This window comes from Pogoniulus pusillus, chromosome 43, assembly GCF_015220805.1.
Source record: "Pogoniulus pusillus isolate bPogPus1 chromosome 43, bPogPus1.pri, whole genome shotgun sequence".
In the NCBI taxonomy this organism is placed as follows: Eukaryota; Metazoa; Chordata; class Aves; order Piciformes; family Lybiidae; genus Pogoniulus; species Pogoniulus pusillus.
This window is the reverse complement of record NC_087306.1, coordinates 414,022-438,260: the sequence shown is the minus strand read 5'-3', so window position 1 is coordinate 438,260 and position 24,239 is coordinate 414,022. Positions and strand designations below refer to the sequence as shown.

The 24,239-nt window shown below is 59.7% G+C and overlaps 7 protein-coding genes across 10 annotated transcripts; 3 read left to right on the top strand and 4 right to left on the bottom strand.

Annotated features, from left to right (window-relative positions):
* Nucleotides 1-200: 200 nt before the first annotated feature.
* On the bottom strand, nucleotides 201-854 carry LOC135192616 (scale keratin-like). Its single transcript, XM_064175875.1, has one exon. The coding sequence runs from the start codon at nucleotides 709-711 to the stop codon at nucleotides 331-333; it is 381 nt and encodes a 126-aa protein (XP_064031945.1). The 5' UTR covers nucleotides 712-854; the 3' UTR covers nucleotides 201-330.
* Nucleotides 855-4,001: 3,147 nt separating this feature from the next.
* LOC135192605 (scale keratin-like) lies at nucleotides 4,002-4,382 on the bottom strand. Its single transcript, XM_064175859.1, has one exon. The coding sequence runs from the start codon at nucleotides 4,380-4,382 to the stop codon at nucleotides 4,002-4,004; it is 381 nt and encodes a 126-aa protein (XP_064031929.1).
* Nucleotides 4,383-5,870: 1,488 nt separating this feature from the next.
* LOC135192603 (scale keratin-like) lies at nucleotides 5,871-6,413 on the top strand. Its single transcript, XM_064175858.1, has one exon. The coding sequence runs from the start codon at nucleotides 5,889-5,891 to the stop codon at nucleotides 6,267-6,269; it is 381 nt and encodes a 126-aa protein (XP_064031928.1). The 5' UTR covers nucleotides 5,871-5,888; the 3' UTR covers nucleotides 6,270-6,413.
* A 3,081-nt stretch (nucleotides 6,414-9,494) lies between these two features.
* LOC135192645 (claw keratin-like) lies at nucleotides 9,495-11,755 on the bottom strand. Its single transcript, XM_064175916.1, has 2 exons — nucleotides 11,720-11,755; nucleotides 9,495-10,217 (listed from the first exon to the last, which is right to left on the bottom strand). Exons 1-2 carry the CDS (start codon nucleotides 11,753-11,755, stop codon nucleotides 9,837-9,839), a joined length of 417 nt encoding a protein of 138 aa, XP_064031986.1. The 3' UTR covers nucleotides 9,495-9,836.
* Nucleotides 11,756-13,390: 1,635 nt separating this feature from the next.
* LOC135192587 (scale keratin-like) lies at nucleotides 13,391-14,041 on the top strand. 4 transcript variants are annotated; one of them, XM_064175838.1, is made up of 2 exons: nucleotides 13,391-13,622; nucleotides 13,896-14,041. In XM_064175838.1, exons 1-2 carry the CDS (start codon nucleotides 13,391-13,393, stop codon nucleotides 14,039-14,041), a joined length of 378 nt encoding a protein of 125 aa, XP_064031908.1. The 4 variants fall into 4 exon arrangements, with proteins under 4 accessions (XP_064031908.1, XP_064031907.1, XP_064031906.1 ...); XM_064175837.1 differs by having other exon boundaries at nucleotides 13,797-14,041; XM_064175836.1 differs by having other exon boundaries at nucleotides 13,391-13,787.
* A 2,492-nt stretch (nucleotides 14,042-16,533) lies between these two features.
* On the bottom strand, nucleotides 16,534-18,499 carry LOC135192595 (scale keratin-like). Its single transcript, XM_064175850.1, has 2 exons — nucleotides 18,450-18,499; nucleotides 16,534-17,365 (listed from the first exon to the last, which is right to left on the bottom strand). The coding sequence occupies exon 2, from the start codon at nucleotides 17,335-17,337 to the stop codon at nucleotides 16,918-16,920; it is 420 nt and encodes a 139-aa protein (XP_064031920.1). The 5' UTR covers nucleotides 17,338-17,365; nucleotides 18,450-18,499; the 3' UTR covers nucleotides 16,534-16,917.
* Nucleotides 18,500-22,282: 3,783 nt separating this feature from the next.
* LOC135192594 (scale keratin-like) lies at nucleotides 22,283-22,711 on the top strand. The gene has a single exon (XM_064175849.1). The coding sequence runs from the start codon at nucleotides 22,283-22,285 to the stop codon at nucleotides 22,709-22,711; it is 429 nt and encodes a 142-aa protein (XP_064031919.1).
* Nucleotides 22,712-24,239: the final 1,528 nt, after the last annotated feature.

Here is a 24,239-nt window from a genome sequence, read left to right as displayed (position 1 = left end):
GTGGGAGAGCAGCAGAGCAGCCACTGGCAGCAAACCACGGCCCTGAAACCCGAGGCAAGAGGCCATTTGGGCATCCTTTCCCCAGCTGCCAGGCTCTCACCCCTGGGGTCTTCCTGAGTTGGTACAAGGAGAGAGACACAGAACTGGGATGCCAGAAACATTTATTGTGCCTGGAGGGGCAGGAGGGGTTGCCATAGGGATGGTGGGCAAGGGCCAGCAGGGCTGCTCCCAGGAGTTGGTGCCATCAGGGGGATCTTCTCCAAAGCATCACTCTGCATGGGGGTGGTGATGAGGTCTGGGCTGCGGGCAGGGCCTGGGGCCAGTGTGAGCCTAGCAGGGCCCGCAGGTGTCCCAGAGCTTCCTGGTGTAGCGAGGCAGCAGGCAGGGGCTGCAGGCAGGAGCAGCTCTGGGGAAGGTGCAGAGCCCCCCCGAGCCCTGGGTGGCGCCGGCGCCGTAGAGGCCTCCCAGCCCCAGGGAGCCGCCAAAGGCAGGAGCTCCGGAGGAGCCAACCACGGCCTGCTGGGGGAAGGAGCTGAGGATGGGGCCGGGGAAGGTGACGACGACGGGGGGCGGCTGGATGAAGGCCGTGGAGTCGGGGCACTGGCGGGCACACAGCTCGTTGCAGCTCTCGGCGATGGGCTGGGGCACGGCCACGCTGGCTCGGGGCGGGCACAGCTCGGCCTTGGGCGGGCACAGGTCGTAGCAGGACATCTTTGGTCGGGATGGAAGGGAGCTCTGCAAGAGGGCACAGGTGGCAGGTCAGCAGCAGAGCGCAGTGCCCCGGGCAGAGGGGTAGGGGCTGCCGCAGGGCACAGCAGCAGCAGCACTGCCACACTTACCCTGTTCCCCGAGGAGAAGGTGGCCAGAGCAGTGGATGGCACAGACTGGCACAGGCACAGCTTTTATAGGGGCTCTGCTGCTGCTCAGCACCAGCTGTGCCAATGGGAGGAGAGGCCACTCCCTGCTTCACCATCATCAGTCCTTTCCTCTCAAGTGCGGAGCAGTTCTTGGTGCCACAGTGACTTCAGTGGCATCTCCATGAGCATGGAGCTGACTCTGCAGCTCTCTTCTTCCTCCACAGAGCTGCCCCAGAGTTGTTTGCTCAGAGCTTTTGCAAGACTCCTCCTTGGCTGACAGGGACATTCTTCCCCAGGAGCCCTTCAGGCTTATCTGGTCAGTTAAGTCGAGGCTGGGAGCAGCTCAGCCTCGGCCATTACCCAGGAATTTGTCTTATCCATCCTGAATTTCAGTGGGGCCTCATTCACCTAAGGTGGATCTCAGGAGATCAGGAACATCAGGTGAGGTCATGGAATGCTCATCCCATAGCCAGCAGCTTTCCATCCGGATGAGCAGCTCATGGATGCAGACTCAGCTCTGCATCAAATCAGAGTCAGAGGATCCCTGAATCATTGAGGCAGGAGAAGCTCTGAGACCATCCAGTCCGACCACAACCCAGTACCACCATTGCCACTAAGCCCTGCCCCAGAGCCATCCCTGCACGATTTTTGATGCCCTCCAGGGATGGTGATTCCAGCACCTCCCTGGGCAGCCTGTGCCAGTCCCTGACTGCTCTTGCAGCAAAGAATTTAGTAATAATTTTGTTTCACCAAAAGGTTTGGAGGAGAGCAAGTTGAAATTCAGCTTAGCAGGGCCCTGTGGTGCTGCTGCTGCTGATCTGAGCCAGGACATGAAGAAAATCACCCCCTAGAAGGGTTTGAAGTTCCACTTCTGCCTACAGGAGTGGGCACAATTTGGATGGAAGACCCAAAGCAGCAGATTCTTTCCTGGCTCTGTGGAGCTGCTGTGGGGGGGGTTAGCTCTTAGCAGCATCTTCTAGCAGGTGGGCAGCAGAGCCAGTGGCATCCTGGGCTGGCTCAGGAGCAGTGTGGGCAGCAGGACAAGGGAGGTTCTTCTGCCCTTGTGCTCAGCACTGCTCCGGACACACCTTGAGTGCTGTGTCCAGTTCTGGGGTCCTCAGTTCAATAGAGATGTTGAGGTGCTGGAAGGTGCCCAGAGCAGGGCAGCAAGGCTGGGGAGGGGCCTGGAGCACAGCCCTGTGAGGAGAGGCTGAGGGAGCTAGGGGGGTGCAGTCTGACCCAGAGGAGGCTCAGGGCAGAGCTCATTGCTGTCTGCAGCTGCCTGCAGGGAGGCTGTAGTCAAGTGGGTTTGGGCTCTGCTGCCAGGCCCCCAGGGCCAGAAGAAGGGCACAGAGCCTGAAGCTGTGCCAGGGCAGGGTCAGGCTGGATGTGAGGAGGAAGTTGTTGGCAGAGAGAGTGATTGGCACTGGAACGGGCTGCCCAGGGACGTTGTAGAGTCACCATGCCTAGAGGTGTTGAAGCCAAGGCTGGCTGGGGCACTGAGTGCCATGGTCTGGTTGGCTGGGTAGGGCTGGGTGAGAGGTTGGACTGGATGAGCTTGGAGCTCTCTGCCAACCTGATTGATTCTCTGATTCTGTGATTCTGGGACTTGCTGAGGAAGTGCTTGGTCATGGCTCAGCAGCGCTCCTTAGCCGCTGTTCAGCTGTTGTGCTGATGGGTGCCAGCATGGAGGTGATTGAGACACGCCAGGGTTACACAACCTCATCTGCAGGAAACCAGGAGCTGTGCAGCGTTTCCTTTAATTAAATCATTACCTTCTGCCCCCGGCAGCCATGGGGCAATCTGGATGCAGCTTTGCCTTCATTAAAAGGCTGCTTGCAACACTCCTGATCAAATCCTCCGTTTGCAGCTGTCACACAGGGCAAAGGGCACAAAGTAGAGCCCAGGAGGTTGCAGCCCAGCAGGAGGAGAAAGATGCTTGGAGTGAGAGTGCTGGAGGCCTAGAGCAGACTGCCCAGAGAGGTTGTGGAGTGTCCTTGTCTGGAGAGCTTCAACCCGCCCCCTCCATGGCATTGTGCTGCTGGGCAAGCTGCTATGGGTGCCCTCTGGAGCAGAATCCTGGAGCAGGTGATGGATTCCTGCACTTCGAGCAGAGCTGGGCTGGGATGTGGAGACAACGACTGGCTGAGGGTGAAAGCTGCCCTGCACTGCTGCAGGGGAGGACAAACCCAACTCTGCAGGGGCAAAAAGTGACCACCTGCAGTCCCCGGCTCAGGGGGAACCTTCCTCACCTGGGCTCAGCTCTTCACTAAGCCTGCAAGGCAGAGCAAGTTCCTCTTGGCTGTGCCTCAAGGCGCCAAAGACCTCTCTTTCCTCTCTGTCCTTCATCACTGCTTTGGATTCAACCACATCGCGACTGAGCTGCTCCGCTGAGCTAGACAGTGACACCTGAGGGCTTCCCCTGGGGGAAGAGACAAAGAGGTGGAAATAGAAAGTGCTTAGTGCGGCTCTGAGCACCGAAGGAAATCAAAGCACTTCAGACACCCTGACCAATGATCTCTGCGTCTGGCTTTGTTGTCAGAATGGGTCTTAACACCTCCCAGCTCTGTTTTGTCTGCACCGAATCCGTGTGAAATTGACCAAAGTGCTGCTGGAAACAACCCACAGCAGAGAGCATCTTACAGGAGGGGATGCACCACAGCGTGAGCGGGACACGAGAACGTGGAGCATGGCAGTGCAGCTGTGCCGCAGGCAGGGCTGCAGGCAGGGGGACAGGCAGCAAAGAAATACCCCAAAACGACTCAAATGTTGATGCATAAAAGATTTATTGAGCAAAACCTCAGGGTGCAAAATCAGAGAGGGTGCAAAAGGCAGAGGAAGGGAAGGGAAGAGGAGGAGCTGCGACAAAATGTAGGTGAAAGTTTCTGCTCTTGCAAGGTTGAACAATCAGGGCAAAATAAAGCAAATATTATACAGGAGGAGCCAGACATAAACAAAAGAGAAACTGAAAGAAGCCTCAAAAAACACAAAGCGAAAACAATTTACACAGGAGCACAGAAGGGGAGAGGCAAACTGAGCAGAAGGGCAGGGACTGAACCCCCGGAGAAGAGTGCTGGGGAAAAGTCGAAAGATTCCAGCAGAGAGGATGGGAAAAGGCTGCCAGGATGCTGCAGGGTCCCGGCTCTAGCAGGGCCCGCAGGTGTCCCAGAGCTTCCTGGTGTAGCGAGGCAGCAGGCAGGGGCTGCAGGCAGGAGCAGCTCTGGGGAAGGTGCAGAGCCCCCCCGAGCCCTGGGTGGCGCCGGCGCCGTAGAGGCCTCCCAGCCCCAGGGAGCCGCCAAAGGCAGGAGCTCCGGAGGAGCCAACCACGGCCTGCTGGGGGAAGGAGCTGAGGATGGGGCCGGGGAAGGTGACGACGACGGGGGGCGGCTGGATGAAGGCCGTGGAGTCGGGGCACTGGCGGGCACACAGCTCATTGCAGCTCTCGGCGATGGGCTGGGGCACGGCCACGCTGGCTCGGGGCGGGCACAGCTCGGCCTTGGGCGGGCACAGGTCGTAGCAGGACATCTTTGGTCGGGATGGAAGGGAGCTCTGCAAGAGGGCACAGGTGGCAGGTCAGCAGCAGAGCGCAGTGCCCCGGGCAGAGGGGTAGGGGCTGCCGCAGGGCACAGCAGCAGCAGCACTGCCACACTTACCCTGTTCCCCGAGGAGAAGGTGGCCAGAGCAGTGGATGGCACAGACTGGCACAGGCACAGCTTTTATAGGGGCTCTGCTGCTGCTCAGCACCAGCTGTGCCAATGGGAGGAGAGGCCACTCCCTGCCGCCAAGGAGGACAGGGCTGTGTGGATCCTGCCCCTCTGCCTGAGTCAGCCTCCCCTCCCCACACCAGCACATTCCTCTGCCTCCATTTCCTCCCCTTCCTGGTTCTTGGGGATGCTTCAGCAGAGCAATGACAGAGCCTGCACTGATAGGGCTGGAAGGGACCTCTGGGCATCAGCAGAGCAGAGTCAGCCAGAGGAGTCAGCGTGGGTCAGCCAGGTGGAGCTGGATGCAGACAAGCAGGTGTGGAGGCTGTGCCCACGGCCAGCTCCTGGCCAAGACTTTGCTCTCAGCCTGCCCTGCGCTGTGTTAGGAGAGCCACAGTGAGCAGGGGGGGCTGGAATGGCTCCAGAGATGGAGGCTCTATCACCCCTCTGGGCTGCCCCTTCCAGTGCTGTGTCACCCCTACAGTGAATCACTTCCCCTTGCTATTTGGGTGCAACATTTTGTGTCCACATTTGTGCCCTTCACCTCATGTCCTGTTACTTGGCAGCACGGGAAAAGAGTGGCCCAAGCCCAAGGCCCCGGCCAAGAGCTGTGGCACACAGCAGCTGCTGCAGGCACCTTGGTGCCGCTGCTGCCCTCTGGCAGACACCGAGCAGGAAAAGCCAGCAGGGCCCCTGTGAGGCATGAGGTGGCAGCTGGCAGGAGCCCCAGCGGGGTGACTGCAGGGGCTGATGGAGCAGCTTGGGGCTGGGCAGGCAGCACTGTCAGCAGCACAGCCCCGTGCCAGGCAGGGAGGGGGCATGGGCACGGCCAGCAAGAGCCACCTGCCCCCAGCCTGCCAGCCCCACCCCGTGCTGGCCACCACAGCATAAAAGCTCTGCCCTGGCAGGGCACTGCCATCCACTGCTCCTGCCTCGCTGCGCTCGCCTCCAGCCCAGGTGGGTGCCTGTGGGGCTCCCTGTGCTGTGGCAGGGGCCAGCGTGGGGCCTCCGTGGCCAGGAGGGCTCTGGCAGCAGCTGGCATGCTGGCAGCAGGCTTGGGCAGCCAGGGCTGGGGGAGCCTGGGCAGGAGCAGGCAGGAGCCCAGGGCTGGGATGCTGCAAGCCAGGCCCTGCACAGGCTCTGGGGAGGGCTCTGTGTGCCCTGGCTGTGCGGAGAGAGGGCACGGGGAGGGTGCTGGGAGCAGGGCACTCAGGGGGCTGTGTGGACGAGGGGCAGCGTTGGGCACTGCGGGCAGGGGGTGGCCCTGGGCTCTGCTGACTGCTCTCCTTGTTTCTGCGTGCCTCAGGCTCGGCTCTCGGCCACAAAGATGTCCTGCTACGACCTGTGCCCGCCCAAGGCCGAGCTGTGCCCGCCCCGAGCCAGCGTGGCCGTGCCCCAGCCCATCGCCGAGAGCTGCAACGAGCTGTGTGCCCGCCAGTGCCCCGACTCCACGGCCTTCATCCAGCCGCCCCCCGTCGTCGTCACCTTCCCCGGCCCCATCCTCAGCTCCTTCCCCCAGCAGGCCGTGGTTGGCTCCTCCGGAGCTCCTGCCTTTGGCGGCTCCCTGGGGCTGGGAGGCCTCTACGGCGCCGGCGCCACCCAGGGCTCGGGGGGGCTCTGCACCTTCCCCAGAGCTGCTCCTGCCTGCAGCCCCTGCCTGCTGCCTCGCTACACCAGGAAGCTCTGGGACACCTGCGGGCCCTGCTAGGCTCACACCGGCCCCAGGCCCTGCCCCCAGCCTCACCATCGGCACTGCTGCACCAAGGCAACCTCTGCCGCTGCAAGCCATGAGCTGGGCAACAGCTCCCTGCCTGCCCCAGCACCTGGCGGCTGCCTCTTGCCCCCCCTGTCTCTGGCAACCTCTCCTGCCCCTCGGGCCACAATAAATGTTTCCTGCATCCAACTTTTCTCTCTCTTGCTCCTTCTTCCAAGTCAGGGAATCGATGCAGGCGTAGGAGCCTGGCAGCTGTGGCTGGTCCCTAGCAGGGGCAGGGCTGCCCAGGTGAGGGTGGGTGGTGTCGGGAGGGGAGGGTGCAGGCAGCAGGCAGCAGGCTGCAGGCAGAGGAGAGAGAGCTTGCAGGAGCTGTGCCAAGGGCCAAGAGCTGTCCAGGCTCTGGCTGAGCCCCTGCCATCCAGGGTGCCTCTCTGGTGTGCGCTGTCTCTCTGAATCTTCTCTGTCCCTCTGGGCATATTAAATTGTTTCTGCATCCACTTTTTGCCTCATTTTCTCCTGATTTGAACCTGGGTCCTTTTGGCAGGGCTGTCTCTCGACCTCTTCTGGGGTAAGCTGAGGTCCTTTCTTCTTGTGCTGGCTCCAGCTGCCGAGGCTCCCACTGAGCACTCTGCTGTGCTGCCAGGCTGAGGAGCTGAGGTTGTTCAGCCTGAAGAGGAGAAGAGTCCAGGGGGACTCCGGCGTTTAGAGAACCTCAGCCTGAGGAACCTCGGTGCCCAATCCCTTTGCTCCTGCAGCTCCCGTGGAATGCCAGGCACTGGCAGCAGAGATGGCTCCAGGCACTCCTGACATGAGCTGTGAACTCAGCCTGAGTGGGCACCCAGCCCAGACACTGCTCCACGATGGCCTTAGCTGGGTGCTGAGAGCTGTCAGCAGTCTCCTTATCTTGGGCTGGGCACTTGTCTGACACAGCACCTTGGGTGCTCCCTGGCACCTGCCTGCTGCCGCCTCGTGGAGAGGATCAGAGAATGGCTCAGGTGGGAAGGGAGCTCAGAGCTCATTTGTTCCAACCCCCTGCCATGGGCAGGAACACCTCCAGCCTGGCCTTGAACACCCCCAGGCATGGGGCAGCCACAGCCTCCCTGGGCAGCCTCTTCCAGACTCTCCCCACCCTGGTACTGAGGAACTTCCTAAGAGGTGATCAGTGCAAAAGTTGGCAGTTGGAGCTCGGACAAGAGGGAATGGCCTCAGATTGCCCCAGGGGAGGTTCAGGTTGGCCATTAGGAACAATTTCTGCCCCTTGAGAGTTGTCCAGGCCTGAGCCAGGCTGCCCAGGGCGGTGGTGGAGCCCCCATGCCTGGAGGCGTTTGCAAGCCCTGGAGCTGAGATGCCGAGGGCCATGGTTGGGCACCAGGCTTGGCAGAGTTAGGGCACGGCTGGGCTCAGTGACCTTGGAGGCCTCTCCAGGACTCTGTGACCTGTGTCCTGTTTGCCTAGGGGGGAACATCGAAGTGCCCTGCAGGGGTCAGACCTGGCCGTGCCCAGCCAGCGGCGGATTGACCTGCAGAGCTGTCCCTGGGGAGTTTGCCTGCTGGGACAGGCAGATCCTGGGCACTTCATTAGCTCTTCTCCGCCTGCCCGACCCAGCTTAGAGACTCAGCCACAACCTCCCCGAGGCGAGGAGGCAGAGATCAACCAAAGGAAAGAGGAGAAAGTGCCAATGTGTGGCTCAGCCTCACCTCCTGCCCCATCATTGCTCACCTCCTGCCCCATCATTGCTCACCTCCTGCCCCATTGCTCACCTCCTGCCCCATCACTGCTCACCTCCTGCCCCATCATTGCCCACCTCCTGCCCCATCATTGCCCACCTCCTGCCCCATTGCTTACCTCCCTGCTGCTGCTCCTTTCCAGGCTGTGCTTTGATGGATCTCCAGGCCGCACTTTTTGCTCTTTCTCTCTGAGCACATCTCAGGGACCTCCAGCGCTGGCACAAGGAGGAATTTCAGCACTGAGTTGGTGGTGAGAACTCCCTGGGCCAACTGCTGCAAGTCTGACACCAGAACGGTGTGGGGCAGTGGACAAGGTCATCTCAGGACCCTTCAGATAGCTAAAGCGTGGGGGGCAAGAGCCTGGGGCCAGACTCTGCTGAATGGTGCCCAGGGGCCAGGTTGAAGGGCACAGGGCACAAAGTGGAGCCCAAGAGGTTGCAGCTGAGCAGGAGAAAGCTGTTTGGTGAGGGTGCTGGAGGCCTGAAGTAGGCTGCTCAGAGGTGTTGTGGAGTCTCTTTGTCTGGAGAGCTTCCAACCCCAGCTGGGCACTGTGTTCCTGGGCAAGCTGCTGTGGGTGTCCTGCTGGAGCTGAGGGTGCAGGAGATGCTCTCCAGAGGTCCCTTCCCACCCCTCCACACTGGGATGCTTTAACAGTCTGGGTAGTTAACTTCCTTAGCAGCAGGATTGTGCGTGGCCAAGGCTGTGAGGTGCCCCAGAGGCAGCTCGACCAGGCTCTGCTGGGGCTCAGACAGTGCCCTTGGCATGGCTGGTGGGCACCAAGTGCAGGGTGAAGGAGCCCTGAGGCCATGCTGGGCCCGGCAAGGACACAGAGAGAAACAGAGGTCGGCTTCAGGATTGCTTTATTGCAAGGGCAGGAGGAGGGGCAGTGGAGGCAGAGCTGTGGGGCAGAGGCAGGCAGCTGGTCCCTGCCTGCAGGCTCGCAGAGAGCTCTTCCTGCAGGCTGCTCCACCTGGGGACAGTCTCAGGGAGGAGGCAGTGCCCAGAGACCAATGTCCAACATTTGGGTGCTGGCAGAGGTGAGGAGGGGATGGAAGAAACGAGGAAGGGAAGAGAAGTGCAACTGATGGAGCTGTTTCTAACTCCACTGTGTGGAGTGGAAGTCTTGGATGCTCTTCCCCTTCCTCAGAAGCTCAGTGGAGGATCAGGAGTGGGTCAGAGGCTTTCCAGAGGGGCTTTAGCCAAGGGCTGCTGCTGCAGGACCTAGCAGGGCCCACAGCTGCCACGGCGGTGCCTGCTGAACCGGTAGGAGGAAGGGCTGCAGGAGCCAGAGCCAAAGGATCTGCCATAGCCATACAAGCCCCTGTAGCCCAGGGAGGAGCCTCCATAGCCTCCCAGATCCCCCTAGCCCAGGGAGCCTCCAGAGGCCCCAAGGACAGGAGCTCCAGAGGATCCCACCACGGAGCTCTGGGGGAAGGAGAGATCTGGGAGAAGGGCGAGGGGAGAAGGACCAGGCAAAACCAGAGGTCAACACTAAGATGCAAGAGAGATTTTATTGCAGCTCCAGGGGAGCAGGGGGCAGGAGAAGAGCAGGGCTGTGACCAAGGGCAAGTCACAAGTCCTGGCAGCAGGCAGAGGGACAGCAAGCAGGAGCTGTGCCAAGGCAGCAGGCACCAGGACAGGCCTCCAGCATCGGGAGGCAAAGTCTTGCAGGGAAGCTGAGATGCAGATGGGAAGGGCAGAGCTGGGCCCAAGGCGAGCAGCAGACCCCTGGAGCAGGGCAGTGCTGCAGGGGGTCCTTCCTTGGGGGGTCGAGCTGGGACGTGCCAGGGGCATCTCTGGAGGTCTTCATCCGTGGCTGGCAGCAGCGTGGGGCTCAGCAGGGCCCACAGTTGCCATTCAGGTAGCGGTGGCCTCGGCGCCAGCCCCCGTGGCCGTAGCCCCCGAAGCCTCCGTAGCCTCCATAGCCCCCACAGCCACCAAAGCCTCCATAGCCTCCATAGCCACCAAGGCCTCCATAGCCCCAGTAGCCACCAAGGCCTCCATAACCTCCATAGCCACCAAGGCCTCCGTAGCCCCAGGAGCCACCATAGCCTCCATAACCTCCGTAGCCTCCATAGCCACCACGGCCGCCATAGCCACCACGGCCACCAAAAGTGCCATCCCCGACCCCAGGGACTCCTGCAACGCCAACGGCACTGTACTGGGGGGAGTTGCTCATGATGGGCCCGGAGAAGGTGACCGCGGCCGGGGGGGACTGGATCAGGGCGCAGGAGTGGAGAGAGCAGGTTGGAAGAGCCCTGAGTGGAGGAGACCTTTTATACAGCTGGGGCTGCCTGAGGGCTGAGGCTCAGCCCAGGAAGCAGAGCTCCTTAGTTGAGGCAGCACATTTTTGGGTATTGATAACTCTGCAACGTGATGAAATTGGGTTTGAGCTTTCTGTTTGTGTTTGCTGCTTGACTCCAAGCAGGGCTGCATGTGGGCAGGACAGCAGCCCAGCCTCTGTCACCTGAGGCAGTGCTGGGCAAAGTGGATGCCCCTGGCAGCCAAAAGCCATGATTCAGGCCATGAGCATCAGTTTCTGTCATCTCTGCAGTTTCACCATCCTTATCTCACTGCTTTGGGTGACACTGCTGTGAGAACTGCTGTGAGATGTCTTTCAGCCCTTATGGGCACTTTCTGGCACTCAAAAAGGTGCTCAGGTTCTCAGGAGCAGCTGAAATCCTAACCACAGAATCATAGAGCCACAGCATCAGCCAGGGTTGGAAGGGGGGTTCAGTTCCAATCCCCTGCCATGCCCAGGGACACCTCACACCAGAGCAGGCTGTCCACAGCCTCATCCAGCCTGGCCTGACACCTCTCCAGGGATGAGGCTTCCACCACCTCCCTGGGCAACCCCTGCCAGGCTCTTACCACCCTCCTGCTCAACAACTTCTTCCTCACCTCCACTCTGACTCTCCTCATTTCCAGCTTGGTTCCATCCCCCCCCAGTCCTGTCACTGCCTGACAGCCTGAAAAGTCCCTCCCCAGCTCTCTTGTAGCCCCCTGCAGACACTGCAAGGTCACAATGAGGTCTCCTGGGAGCCTTCTCCTCTCCATCCTGCACAGCCCCAACTGCCTCAGCCTCTGCTCAGAGCAGAGCAGCTCCAGCCCTCTGCTCCTCCTCATGGCCCTTCCCTGCACACAGGAGTGCTCCCATAACACACTCCTGCAGTGTCCCCATGGGAATGCAGTGGGAATGCTCAAAGCCCTCAGCTCAGTTGGCTCCACAGCTGTCACAGGATGCCTCTTTCTGAAGCTCTCTTGGATTTCTAACTTGCTCCTCAGACCACAGAATCGTGGCATGGGTCAGGTTGGAAGGGACCCTAAAGCTCACCCAGGTCCAACCCCCTGCCATGGGCACCTTCCACCAGCCCAGGCTGCTCAGGGCCCCATCCAAGCTGGCCTTGAACACCTCCAGGGAGGGGGCAGCCACAGCCTCCCTGGGCAACCTGTGCAGAGTCTCCCCACCCTCACTGCCAGGAATTTCTTCCTCACCTCCAGTCTCAGTCTGCCCCCCTCAAGCTTCAGTCCAATCCCTCCCATCCCATCCCAACAGGACCTTGCAACCAGTCCCTTGCAGCTCCCCCACCCCGGATTAGCTTTCAGCAGAGACCAATTAAGCCTTGGGAATCCACTGGGACAGGCCAAGGCTGCCTTCTGCTGAGGCTTCTCTCTGCTTGTGCTGCTGCTGCCACACTCCCTCAGCATGGTGTTTACCACAATTACCACCGTGATTGTCTCCAGACCGCACATTACTGCCCAATTATGAGCTCGCCCAAAGCTGCAGGCACATCCAGAGCTCTCCAGAAGCCTCTCAGAGTTTTACAAGGACATTCCAAGGGATTTTCAAGTGCCTCAGGAGCATCCATCAGCAGCTTCTGTGTCACAGCTCTGTCAAAACCACTCCTGGCTGTCTACACCCCACGATTAGGGGAGCTGATCACATCAGGTGGGCATGGCAAGGCCACCTGGGGCTGGCCCCTTCTGGGGCCTTCTTTGCCTTGACCAGCAAAAAGGGAGGGTTTTGTGTTTCCAGAGCACAGGGCTCCTAAACCTGCCTTTGGCACCTCAGCTGTGGGCCAGGAGAAGCCTTGCCAGGGTACAGGGCAGCTCTGTGGTCGTGTCAGGGCTTTCAGTAGCCACAGGAACAGAGAATCATGGAAAGGCTCAGAGCTCATCTCCTCCAACCTCCTCACCATGCCCAGGGACACCTCTCAGCTAGACTCAGCTGCTCAGGGCCTCACCCAGCCTGGCCTGGAACACCCCCAGGCAGGAGCCAGCCACAGCCTCCCTGGGCAGCCTGTGCCAGGCTCTCCCCACCCTGCTACTGCGCAACTCCTTCCTCAGCTGCAGCCTAACCCTGCTCTGCCTCAGCTCCAAACCATTCCCCCTTGGCCTGGCTCAGACCCCCTCATGCAAAGCCTCTCTGCAGCCTTCCTGCAGGATCCCTTCAGGCACTGGCAGGCAGCTCGAGGCTCTCCCTGGAGTCTTCTCCAGGCTGCCCAAGCCCAGCTCCCTCAGCCTGTCCTATCCTCTGTCTGCTTGGGACCTCAGGGCAGTGCCATCTTCTCAGGGGTCCTCAGAGAAGTGCCAGTTTGTCTGCAGGTATCCTGCTGGTGGCACCCAAAGGAAGGTCTGTCCTGCTGGCACCCTGCTTCTGCAGGACTCCCCAGTGAATCAACTCCCTGCACTCCCTCCTCCGACACCAAGGGCAGCATGCAATGGTAAAGCTGAATTCCCCAGATGAGGCTGGAGGTGATGAGGAGCTGTGAGGTGGGGCAGGAGCTCAGGCTCTGTGTGGGTTGCAGCAGCAACAAGGCAAAGCCACTTTCAGCACTTTGAGGAGCTTCATGTCCTGCAATTTGGGGTTGGTCCCTAATTAGGAGCTCACGCAGAGGATGCCCAACACCCCCCAGGCAATCAGCAGGGCTATATAAGAGCTCCCTGCTCTGAGCCTTTCCATCCACTCCTCTCCTCTCCATCTCCCTGCTGAGTTGGGTAAGTCAAACTCCTCTCCACTTGCTGCCCAGAGGTCAGGACCAAGCCCTCCTCAGCCTCCAGCAGGCTGCCAGGGACCTGGAGATCATTTCCTGCTGCCAGTATTTGGTTGCTTGTCCGCTGCCAGATGCTCTAAAGAGACAGTTGCAGGGGAGGGGATAAATCAAAGCAGTTTGGGTCACCAACTTGTGCCATTACTGCTTCATTCCTTGAGGGTTTGGTGCTGAGGGACAAGGTCTGGCAGTGAACTCAGGGAAAACAGCAGCAGGAGATTCCTTTGCTTCCCAGGTCCTCCCTGACCCCCTGCCGGGCTGCTCCTTCCCCACCTAACAGTTGAGGGTTCTCGACTGCTAACAGCAATGTCTTGCAGCCCACCCTGCACCCTGCGAGATGTCCTGCTACGACCTGTGCCCCACCTCTGCCTGCGGCATCAGCCGGCCCCAGCCCCTGGCCGACAGCGGCAACGAGCCCTGCGTGCGGCAGTGCCCTGACTCCAGCGCCCTGATCCAGCCCCCCCCGGTGGTGGTCACCTTCCCCGGGCCCATCCTCAGCTCCTTCCCCCAGAGCTCCGTGGTGGGATCCTCTGGAGCTCCTGTCCTTGGGGCTTCTGGAGGCGCCCTGGGCTATGGGGGTCTGGGAGGCTATGGGGGCTCCTCCCTGGGCTATGGGGGTCTGGGAGGCTATGGGGGCTCCTCCCTGGGCTACGGGGGTCTGGGAGGCTATGGGGGCTCCTCCCTGGGCTATGGGGGTCTGTATGGCTTTGGGGGCTCCTCCCTGGGCTATGGGGGTCTGGGAGGCTATGGGGGCTCCTCCCTGGGCTACGGGGGTCTGGGAGGCTATGGGGGCTCCTCCCTGGGCTATGGGGGTCTGTATGGCTTTGGGGGCTCCTCCCTAGGCTATGGGGGTCTGTATGGCTATGGAGGCTCCTCCCTGGGCTACAGGGGCCTGTATGGCTATGGCAGATCCTTTGGCTCTGGCTCCTGCAGCCCTTTCTCCTACCGGTTCAGCAGGCACCGCCGTGGCAGCTGTGGGCCCTGCTAGGTCCTGCAGCAGCAGCCCAAAGCAGCTTTAGCCCTGATGGGTCCAAGCCAAGGAGCTCTTCACTTCCACCTCCACTTCTGAGATCGTTTAGCTGAGTCCCAGTCAACCCTTCTAGAATGTCTCCTCTTTACTCCTCCTCTGACTTCCCCTCCTCTCACATTTCCACACTGATTGGGGCAAACTGGAGTCAAAACTGCTCCGAGTTTGTGCAGATCAACCTCGGAGACCCAGGAGGAAGCAAACCACCAATTCATGTGGCTGGAGAGCACTGCTGTGCTCCTTGGAGGCTCTGAGTGAGTTTCCCTCTCCTCACTGTCATTAAAAGCTTCTTGCATCAAAGCTGCCAGGCTCTGCTCTTCCTTTCTCATGGTTTCACCCTTGCTGTTTGCCTCGGAGGAGCCAAACCTCTGCAGCTCTCAGCAGCACTTTGAGCTGTCAATGTGCTGCCCAAAGCCACCAAGGGGCACCAAGCCCTTGGCTCTCCTTCCCTGTGCAGGGAGCTCAGTCCTGTCCTGCTCCTTATTTAGGCAGCTCTGGAAGGATTTGGCCTCTTGCCTGCCCCTGCCCTGGTTGCAGATCAGGAGGTGCTGCTGAAGGCCCTGGGTGTCCCAGCTAGAGGCCATGAGCCACCTGGGGCTGGGGGACAGGAAGGACTCTTACCCCTCTCTGAGAGAGAGGATACTGCACACTGGCTCTGGGCAGCCTGATCTAGGGCAGGGTGTCCCTGCCCGTGGCAGGGGGGGTGGAACTGGCTGGTCCTGGTGGTGCCTTCCAACCCTGACTGATTCTATGGATCTAAGCTCCAGGAGAGACTCTGTTCTACAAGAGCAGGTACACAGAGGGCAATCAGGTAGAATAAGTACAAAACCCACGGGGCCCAAAGTGGCCCAAAGTGGCCACCCTCACTGTCAAGAACTTCCTCCTCACATCCAGTTTCAATCTCCTTTCTGCCACTCCAAACCCATTCCTCCTCCTCCTCTCACCACCAGACCTTGTCCATAGTCCCTCCCCAGCCCTCCTGGAGCCCACTTCAGATCCTGCAGGGCCACTCCAAGGGCTCCTGGGAGCCTTCTCCTCTGCAGGCTGCAGAGCCCCAACTGTCTCAGCCTGTGCTCAGAGCAGAGCTGCTGCAGCCCTCCTAGCATCCTGGTGGCCTCCTCTGGTCTGGCTCCAACACTTTCATGTCCTGCTTGTGCTGGAGGCTCCAGAACTGTGCACAGGACTGCAGGTGGGGTCCAAAACCATGAACTGTTCTCTTCTGTTCATCCTTGTCAGTAGTGCTGTAGATGAGACCTCAGCAGAGCTCTGAGCAGTGCAGGGGATGGGCTCTGCTGGTTTGAGGCTAACTAGAATACTTTAATGAGAGAAACCAGTCACTGGCTGTGAACAGAACCCGGCAGAGGTGTCTGTGCCACACATAGGCCTTGCTCAGAGATGTGAAAAGCCAAACCATGAACAGAGATTCTCAGCCTCTGGCTGGCTGCAGCCTGCTTCGTTAACTCCTTTGCCTGGACCTGTCTAACTCAATCCAATCATTCTCCTTCTGACCCCTTGTGTGCGGTCTCTGATAAGGGAGAGATAAGGGAGGGGGGGGGGTGGAAGAAAGAGGGGAGTTAGTTCAGAGCCCTCCTGTGCCCAGTTCTGGGCCCCCCAGCTCCAGAGGGACACAGAAGTGCTGGAGAGAGTCCAGCACAGAGCCACAGAGATGCTGAGGGGAATGGAACAGCTCTGCTAGGAGGAGAGCCTGAGGGAGCTGGGGCTGGGAGAGGAGACTGAGAGGTGACCTCAGCAGTGGTCATCAGTGTGTGCAGGTGAGTGCCAGCAGGCTGGAGCCAGGCTCTGCTGGGTGATGCCAGTGCTGGGTGATGCCCAGTGCCAGGTGGCAGTTGAGGCAGAGGAAGTTTCATTTAAACATGAGGAGGATTTTTTGCCCTCTGAGGGTGACAGGAGCCTGGCACAGGCTGCCCAGGGGGGCTGTGGAGTCTCCCTCTCTGGAGATGCTCAGCCCCTGCCTGGATGTGTTCCTGTGTGACCTGGTCTAGGAGATCCTGCTCTGGCAGGGGTTGGACTGGATGAGCTCTGGAGGTCCCTTCCAGCCCCTGCCAGTCTGTTACTGTGACTCTGCTGCTCAGGAGGGGGTTTGAGTTCCTGTATTGTATTCTGTGAGCAGTTGTGAAGGTCTCTCCTCATTGCAGATGTGTGCCAGGCACAGCCCCAGCCTCGACCTCCACCTCTGGGCTAGCCTGGTGAATCTCCTGGGGGGGGACTCCCAAACCACTCCACCGACCCCAACCTCTCCCTCTCAGCAGCTCCAGGCCAGCAGCTCCCCCACACTCCTTCCACCTCCTTAACCCCCTCCTGACACACCTCAGGCCCCCCCAGGACACCATCCCCACTCTGTTCTCCACCAGCTGCTCTGCACCCAGCCTCAGCCAAGCAAGCACCTCTGCTGCTGCAATCAGCAAGGACCTTCAGTGGCTCATTATGGGATGGAGGGCTGGTGTGGTTTCTCTCCAAACATCCCAAGGAGCAGAGCTGTAAGCCCAGGGCAGTAAAAATCAGGACTGGAAGTTGATTTGTTTGCTGCAGAGTCACTTTAATGAGAAATCAGCATTCAGAGGAGAGCCTTGAGGCCATCAGGAGCACAGAGCAGAGCGCAGGCAGCTGCCTCTGCCCTGCCCTTCTGTGCTTGGGGAGCTACAGGAGCATCAACCACACAGTGGAAAGAAAAGCCCAGGAGTGGAGGGTGAAGGAGTCTAGAGCTGTGTGCTGCCAGCTCCACCGTGGTGGGGTGGCAAGGGCCAGGAGCTCCCAGCACCTGCTGGGGGTCAGGACTGTGTCTGCTGCAGTTATCCTTAGGGCTGTACCTGGAGGATCTAGCAGGGCCCACAGCTGCCACGGCCATACCTGCTGGACCAGTAAGGGCTGCAGGAGCCAGAGCCAAAGGATCTGCCATAGCCATAGAGGCCTCTGTAGCCCAGGGAGTTCCCCCAGCCATAGAGACCCCCATAGCCATAGCCCCCATAGCCCCCCAGGCTCCCATAGCCCCCATAGCCTGCCAGGCGCCCGTAGCCCCCAGAGGTGCCAAGGACAGGGGCTCCAGCAGATCCCACCACGGAATCCTGGGGGAAGGAGCTGAGGATGGGCCCGGGGAAGGTGACCACCACCGGGGGGGGCTGGATCAGGGCGCTGGAGTCAGGGCACTGCCGCACGCAGGGCTCGTTGCAGCTGTCGGCCAGGGGCTGGGGCCGGCTGATGCCGCAGGCAGAGGTGGGGCACAGGTCGTAGCAGGACATCTCAGAGGCTGGAGCTGAGCTGCAGCTGCTGCTGGCATGAAGCAGAAGACAAAGAGCTCAGAGCTCAGGGCATGCACCAACAGGAGCAGCCAGGAAACTGCTCCCCCCCTCCTTTGCACCCCTGACCCCCCCTGCCCACAAAGCAGATTCCTTGCACCTTCCAGAAGATGCCACCTGAGAGTCCACTGGGAGTGCCTCACTCCAAAGGTCTGTCCCTCGCCAAGAGCCTGCAGACAACTTTGAGCTCATCCTGTCCAGCAGACTGACAACTCAGAGGCAAAGCCAGAGAGACCACAGTGACTTTGTTCAAGGTCCTTGGATGAGCCAGCAGGAGAGCCTGGATTTGGGTCCAGCAGGGGCACAGGAGTTGGAGCTTTATAGTCATGAACTGCAGCAGCTGCTGCTGCTTCCCACCCACCCCAGGGCTGCTGGGAGCTGGAGAAGCAGCAGGTTACAGGCTGGACAGTGCCTGGGCTGCTCAGGAACCACTGAGCAAGAGAGGAAAGGGCAGCTGAGAGCCAGTTGCCCCAGTTCCCACCTAACAACCTTCTCCTGCCCATTCCCACCTACTCAGCCACAGCTGGGTGCAGCCTGGAAGACTTCCACATCAGTAACAGTTTAGTCCCTTGGAGAGGAGACCAACCCCAGCCTGGCTCCAAGCCTCCTCCTGGGGAGTTGGAGAGAGCCAGAATGTCTCCCCTCAGCCTTCTCTTCTCCAGACTAAACAACTCCAGGACCTTTCCCCAGCTCCTCCAGAAAGGCTGCAGAGAGACTTCGCATGAGTGGTCTGAGCCAGGCCAAGAGGAATGGTTTGAGGCTGAGGCAGAGCAGGGTTAGAGTGGAGCTAAGAAGTTGTTCTGCACCAGAGTGGGGAGAGCCTGGCACAGGCTGCCCAGGGAGGCTGTGGACAGCTCCTTCCTGGCTGGATGCGCTCTTGAGCAGCTGAGTCTAGCTGAGAGGGGTCCCTGCCCACGGCAGGGGGTTGGAGCAGGGGAGCTCTGAGCTCCCTTCCAGCCTGAGCCATTCCATGGCTCCATGAGTATGGATGGTGGACATCGGCCAGAATGGAAAACAACAACAAAGAAGCCACTCTGAGAGCAGGAGAGACTTACCTAAGGCACGCAGGAGGCCAGAGGAGTGCTGGGGAGAGCTGTGGGGGAATGCTGGGGAGAGATGTGAGGGAGCAGAGCTTTTATACTGCAGCAGCTGGAGGGAGAGGACCAAGGCTGGGTGCCCGCCCCAGCTGCAGGCAGGTGGAGGCCACCAGGGTGATGCAACCCTCGGTGCTCCTGGTGGCGTTATTGGAGTGTCAGTAATGAGGACCTGAGCCCTGCCTGAGCTTCTGGAGGATTCTTTCACCTGGTGCAAAATGAGCACCTGGCACTGTTCCAGTCACTGCCAGGAACTGCTGAGCCTGCTCCTCCTGCAGCCTGTCCCTGGGCTAGCAGGCACAAACTGCTGGGACCACACCAGCCCCAGACAGGGCAGAAGCTAAAGGTGCCCATGGGGTGAGCAGGGAGCTGGGGGATGGCTTCTGCAGCTTCAGCTTCCAGCAGTGTTTTGTGTTGGCTGCCGTGGGGACAGCTCAGCTGAGACGAGCAGCAGCAGCCCCAGCAGCTCCCAACCTTCGCTTCAGTCCCTCAGCAGGGCTGGTGTTGAAACTGGAATTCAACTTTGAGCAGAGAATGTGAGGAAAGGCTGAAATTTGGAGTGCTGAGAGCTGTTGTCAGGCAGCTGTGAGCTGAACCAGCTCCTCCAGCCACCACTCAAGCAGCTGCAGCCTCCTTGGCCTCAGCCGGCAGGAGTCTGTGTAGGAGGTGCAGAGGAAGCCTTTGCCTTTGCCTTTGCCTTTGCCTTTGCCTTTGCCTTTGCCTTTGCCTTTGCCTTTGCCTTTGCCTTTGCCTTTGCCTTTGCCTTTGCCTTTGCCTTTGCCTTTGCCTTTGCCTTTGCCTTTGCCTTTGCCTTTGCCTTTGCCTTTGCCTTTGCCTTTGCCTTTGCCTTTGCCTTTGCCTTTGCCTTTGCCTTTGCCTTTGCCTTTGCCCTCCTGAGGCTCGGGCTTGGAAGAGAGGAGCAAGGGAGCAGTGTCTGAGGCTAACTGAAGCCACAGGGGAATTGCTGGCACCAAAGCAGCTTTAGCTCAGGTGCTGTGGGGCTGATGTTTGTTAGGCAGGGAAAACCCTAAGTTTTCATGGAATCCTGGAGTCATCTTGGTTGGAATTGACCTTCAAGGGTCCAACCCTTCCCCCAGCACTGCCAGGGGCACCACCAAACCACACTCCTCAGCACCACAGCTCCATGGCTTTGAAACCCCTCCAGGGATGGGACTCCACCACCTCTCTGGGCAGCCTGGGCCAGGCCTGCACAACCTTCCCATGCAGAATTTGTTCCTCCTGCCCAACCTAAACCACCTCTGGGGCAACTTGAGGCCACTTCTTCTCCTGTCACTTGTTCCATGGCAGAAGAGACCAACTCCCACCTGGCTCCAGCCTCCTCTCACAGAGCTGTAGAGAGCCAGGAGGTCTCCCCTCAGCCTCCTTTACCCCAGACTGAATCCCCCCCCAGCACCCTCAGCTGCTCCTTCCCAGCCCCTTCCCCAGCTCTGTTCCCTGCCCAGTAGCAAAGGACCCTCTGGAGTGGCAGTGGGAAGCTGCCAGGAGTGTTCAGCATCTCTGCCTGTGGCTCTCAGCAGTTCCTGGCCTCAGATGGTTGCTGCTGGCAGCCTCGGGCCCAGCCCTGGGCTGAGCTGGGTTTGTGCCACGAGGCAGCAATTGTGAGCTGGGACTCCCCCACCCAAAGCCAGGACTCAGCCCTCCTTTACAGCTGTGTTGTCCTAACACCACAGCCTCTGCACCACCAATTATTTCCAGGTAATGGGGAGGGTTCCTCAGCCTTTGAAGTGGTTCAGAAGGGTTGGTTTTGGCTAAGAAAATCCTCAAGCTTCCAACAAATAAAACTTGCTGCCTCAAACCTCCCATAATGAGCTGAGCACTCCTCTGACAGGGAGATGAAAGGCATGGGCCTGGGTTTAGCAATGGTTGAGTGACATCAGGATCAGGTCCAAACATGACAGCCAAGGTGTTTGTGCCCTTGGTGCAATCAGCTCATGCTGAACATTCCTGCATCTTCAGCATCTTCAGGGGTTTCAGTGCAGAAGCACAGGAGGGGATGGAGACTCTTCAGCCTCCAAGGGCAGGCTCCATGAGGCTCTGAGCAGCCTGATCTGGTTGTGGCTGCTGACTGCAGGGAGGTTGGAGTAGGTCATGGAACCACAGAATTGGTTGGGCATGGAGAGACCTCTGGGACCATCCAGTCCAACCAGCAACCCAGCACCACCATGGCCACCAAACCATGGCCCCAGAGTGCCATGGACACAGGTTTCTTGAGCACCTCCAGGCCTGGGGACTCCACCACCCCCCTGGGCAGCCTGTGCCAGCTTGGACCACTCTGGCAGCAAGGAAATGTTTCCTAATCTCCAACCTAAGCCTCCCCTGGCACAATTTCAGGCCATTTCCTCTCCTCTATCGCTTGATCCTAGGCAGAAGACCCCTCCTCAGCTTTGTTGTCCTTCTCTGGCCCTATCCCAGCCCCTCAATGTCCTTCTTGGAGCAAGGGGCCCAATCCTGATGCCAAGATCTGAAGTGCAGCCTCACCTTCAAAGGTCCCTTCCAACCTAAGCCATTCTGTGCCTCTGTGGCTGTTGTCTTCCAGAGCTAAAGCCAACAGAAAACCTTCTGAGGAGCAGAGGAGGACTTGGGTGGCTGCCTGGGAGGGCAGCATTGGTAGCTGAGGGTGCAAAGGATGAAGATGAAAACTACACCCCCAGAGCTGCTCTGGTGGAGCTCCATCCTGCCCCCAGGTGTCTCACAGCCTGCATTCCATGGCCATGAGGTGACCACAGTTGGGTTTGGCCATGAGTGATGGAGAAGCTGAGGAAGAGCATTGGTGTGACTCTGGGGGTGTCAGTGGAATGACAGCAGCAGTGGCAGTGACCTGCAGCCACCTGAGATGAAAGAGGCTCTGGTGATGAAATGAGCTCTCATGTGTCAGGAGCCTGCAAACCACCTACATGAGCTTAGGTTTGGGTTTGCCCCAATTATCCACGTGGGCAAATTGCACCTTGGGCCATCCAAATCCTCTGGGGAGCTGTATAAAAGCTGCCCCAGCTCAAGACTCCTCATTCCACCTGCCCTGCTCCACTCAGATCCTGAGAAGGGTGAGTATCACTCCCTGGGACTTCTCCTGACACTCCAAGCTCTTTGCTGCTGCTGCCTTTAGTTCAGGCTGGGATAAGCTCTGCTAAGACCTCAACTGCAACCCTGCCTCCAGTTCTGCTGTCCCTAACACAGGAAGGACACAGAGCTGGTGGAGAGAGGCCACAGGAGGCCACAAAGATGAGCCAAGGGCTGGAGCAGTTCTGCTGTGAGCAAAGTTTGAAGGAGCTGGGGTTGGGCAGCCTGGAGAGGAGAAGGCTGCAGGGGGACCTCAGAGCTGCTGCCAGAGCCTGAAGGGAGCCTGCAGGAAGGCTGCAGAGAGACTTTGCATGAGGAGGTCTGAGCCAGTCCCAGGGGAATGGTTTGGAGCTGAGGCAGAGCAGGCTGAGAGTGGAGCTGAGGAAGTTGTTCAGCATCAGGGTGGGGAAAGCCTGGCACAGGCTGCCCAGGGAGGCTGTGGACAGCTCCTTCCTGGAACTGGGGCAACTGGCTCTCAGGTGCCCTTTCTTCTCCTGCTCAGTGGTTCCTGAACAGCCCAGGCACTCCCAGTGGACTCTCAGGTGGCATCTTCTGGAGGGTGCAAGGAATCTGCTTTGTGGGCAGGGGGGGTCAGGGGTGCAAAGGAGAGGGGGAGCAGTTTCCTGGCTGCTCCTGTTGGTGCATGCCCTGAGCTCTGAGCTCTTTGTCTTCTGCTTCATGCCAGCAGCAGCTGCAGCTCAGCTCCAGCCTCCGAGATGTCCTGCTACGACCTGTGCCCCACCTCTGCCTGCGGCATCAGCCGGCCCCAGCCCCTGGCCGACAGCTGCAACGAGCCCTGCGTGCGGCAGTGCCCTGACTCCAGCGCCCTGATCCAGCCCCCCCCGGTGGTGGTCACCTTCCCCGGGCCCATCCTCAGCTCCTTCCCCCAGGATTCCGTGGTGGGATCTGCTGGAGCCCCTGTCCTTGGCACCTCTGGGGGCTACGGGCGCCTGGCAGGCTATGGGGGCTATGGGGGCTATGAGGGCCTTTGGGGCTATGGGGGCCTGGGGGGCTATGGCTATGGGGGCCTGTGGGGCTATGGGGGCTATGGAGGCCCCTATGGCTATGGCAGATCCTTTGGCTATGGCTCTTGCAGCCCTTACTGGTCCAGCAGGTATGGCCGTGGCAGCTGTGGGCCCTGCTAAGCAGAACCATTAAGGCCCCTGGGGAAGGTGGCACTGAGGGAGCAGATGGTGCCAGCTCCATGCATGCTTTTGGGAGCCCTGCCCACTGCTCTGCTCCACACCTGCCCTTGGCTGCCCCTCGACTCCTGCCTGATGTCTTCATGGATTCTTTATCTCCTCCTTCATCCTCCTTGAGACCTTCAGCAGCGACCTTCAAAGTGTGTGGGACTCTGCCCCCTTGGATCCGCATCCTGGGGGCTCCAGCAGGACTTTGTCCTTTTCTCTCTCATTAAAGTCTGTTGCAGCATTTAAAGCAGCCCTGTGGTGCTTTTGCATTCTCAACCCCACTCCTTCTGGCCGCTGCCTGCTCAGGGCTCCGTGGCACAGCCTCAGCACCACATCTCAGTGCCCCCAAACACCTCCAGCAGTGGTGACTGCACCACCTCCTGGGACTCCTCTTCCAGTCGTTGAGAACCCTTTCAGCCAAAAAGTTTCCTCTAATGTCCAGCCTGAACCTCCCCTGGGGCAACTCGAGGCCATTTCTTCTTGTCCTGACCCTTGTTCCTTGAGGGAAGAGCCCAACCCCCCCCCCGGCTCCAGCCTCCTCTCCGGGAGCTGCAGAGAGCAATGAGGTCTCCCCTCAGCCTCCCCTGCTCCAGCCTCACCACCCCCAGCTCCCTCCTCTGCTCCTCCCCAGCCTCTTCTCCAGACCCTTCCCCAGCTTTGTTGCCTTTCTCTGGCCCTGCCCCAGCCCCTCAGTGTCCTTCTGACAGGGGGGGACCCAAACCTGGCCCCAGCCTATCTCTGAGCTCTGCCATGGCCATGGGCCCTCACCAAGGGCACTGTCTCAGTGCCCTCGACCAGCCCAGCCCCAGCAAACCCGTCCTGCCAGGCTGGCACTGCCCAGAAGGTTCTGCTGCTGCCCCCAGCTTGGCTCCAGGGGAGATGTGGCACAGAAATTGACTTCCTTGCTCTGCTCTCTGCATAGCCAACAGGCATGGGGCAAGCAAAGCCCAAGTGGTGCCGAGCAGGACCTGGCTCTGAAGCCAGGGGCTCTGCTGTGGGGAGCAGCTGACTCTGGGTGCCCTTCACCCCTGCTGCACCCAGCTCTGATGCAGCAGCTGCAGGACCTTGCTGCAGCCTGCCTTGGCTCTCTGCTGTGTAATCAACACCTCCCCTAATAAAGCCTCTCCTGCCTCCAACCAACCACTTCCATTTGGGTTTGGTTTTTCTCCTTCCTCCCATGTCACATCTGATCAGAGCTGAGCATCCACAGCCCCTCGGTGCCCCTCTGGGCATGAGAAGCCCAACCCTGACCTCCTGCCTGTCTGCCTTCATGCTCTGCCTCAGTGCCTGGTGGGCTGCTCTCTGAGCCCTGCTCTGCTGTGCTCAGCCTTGCTTCTCCCTACAGTGAAATCCATCGCCTGAGAACTTTTGGCAGCTGAAGCACATCAAGGAAAAGACGCTGAGAGATAAGCAGTTGCTGGGAGCCAGAGATGGTTCCAGGCTCTGCTGATAAGCTCAGAGGTAGGGTGGGTAGAGCTCCTCC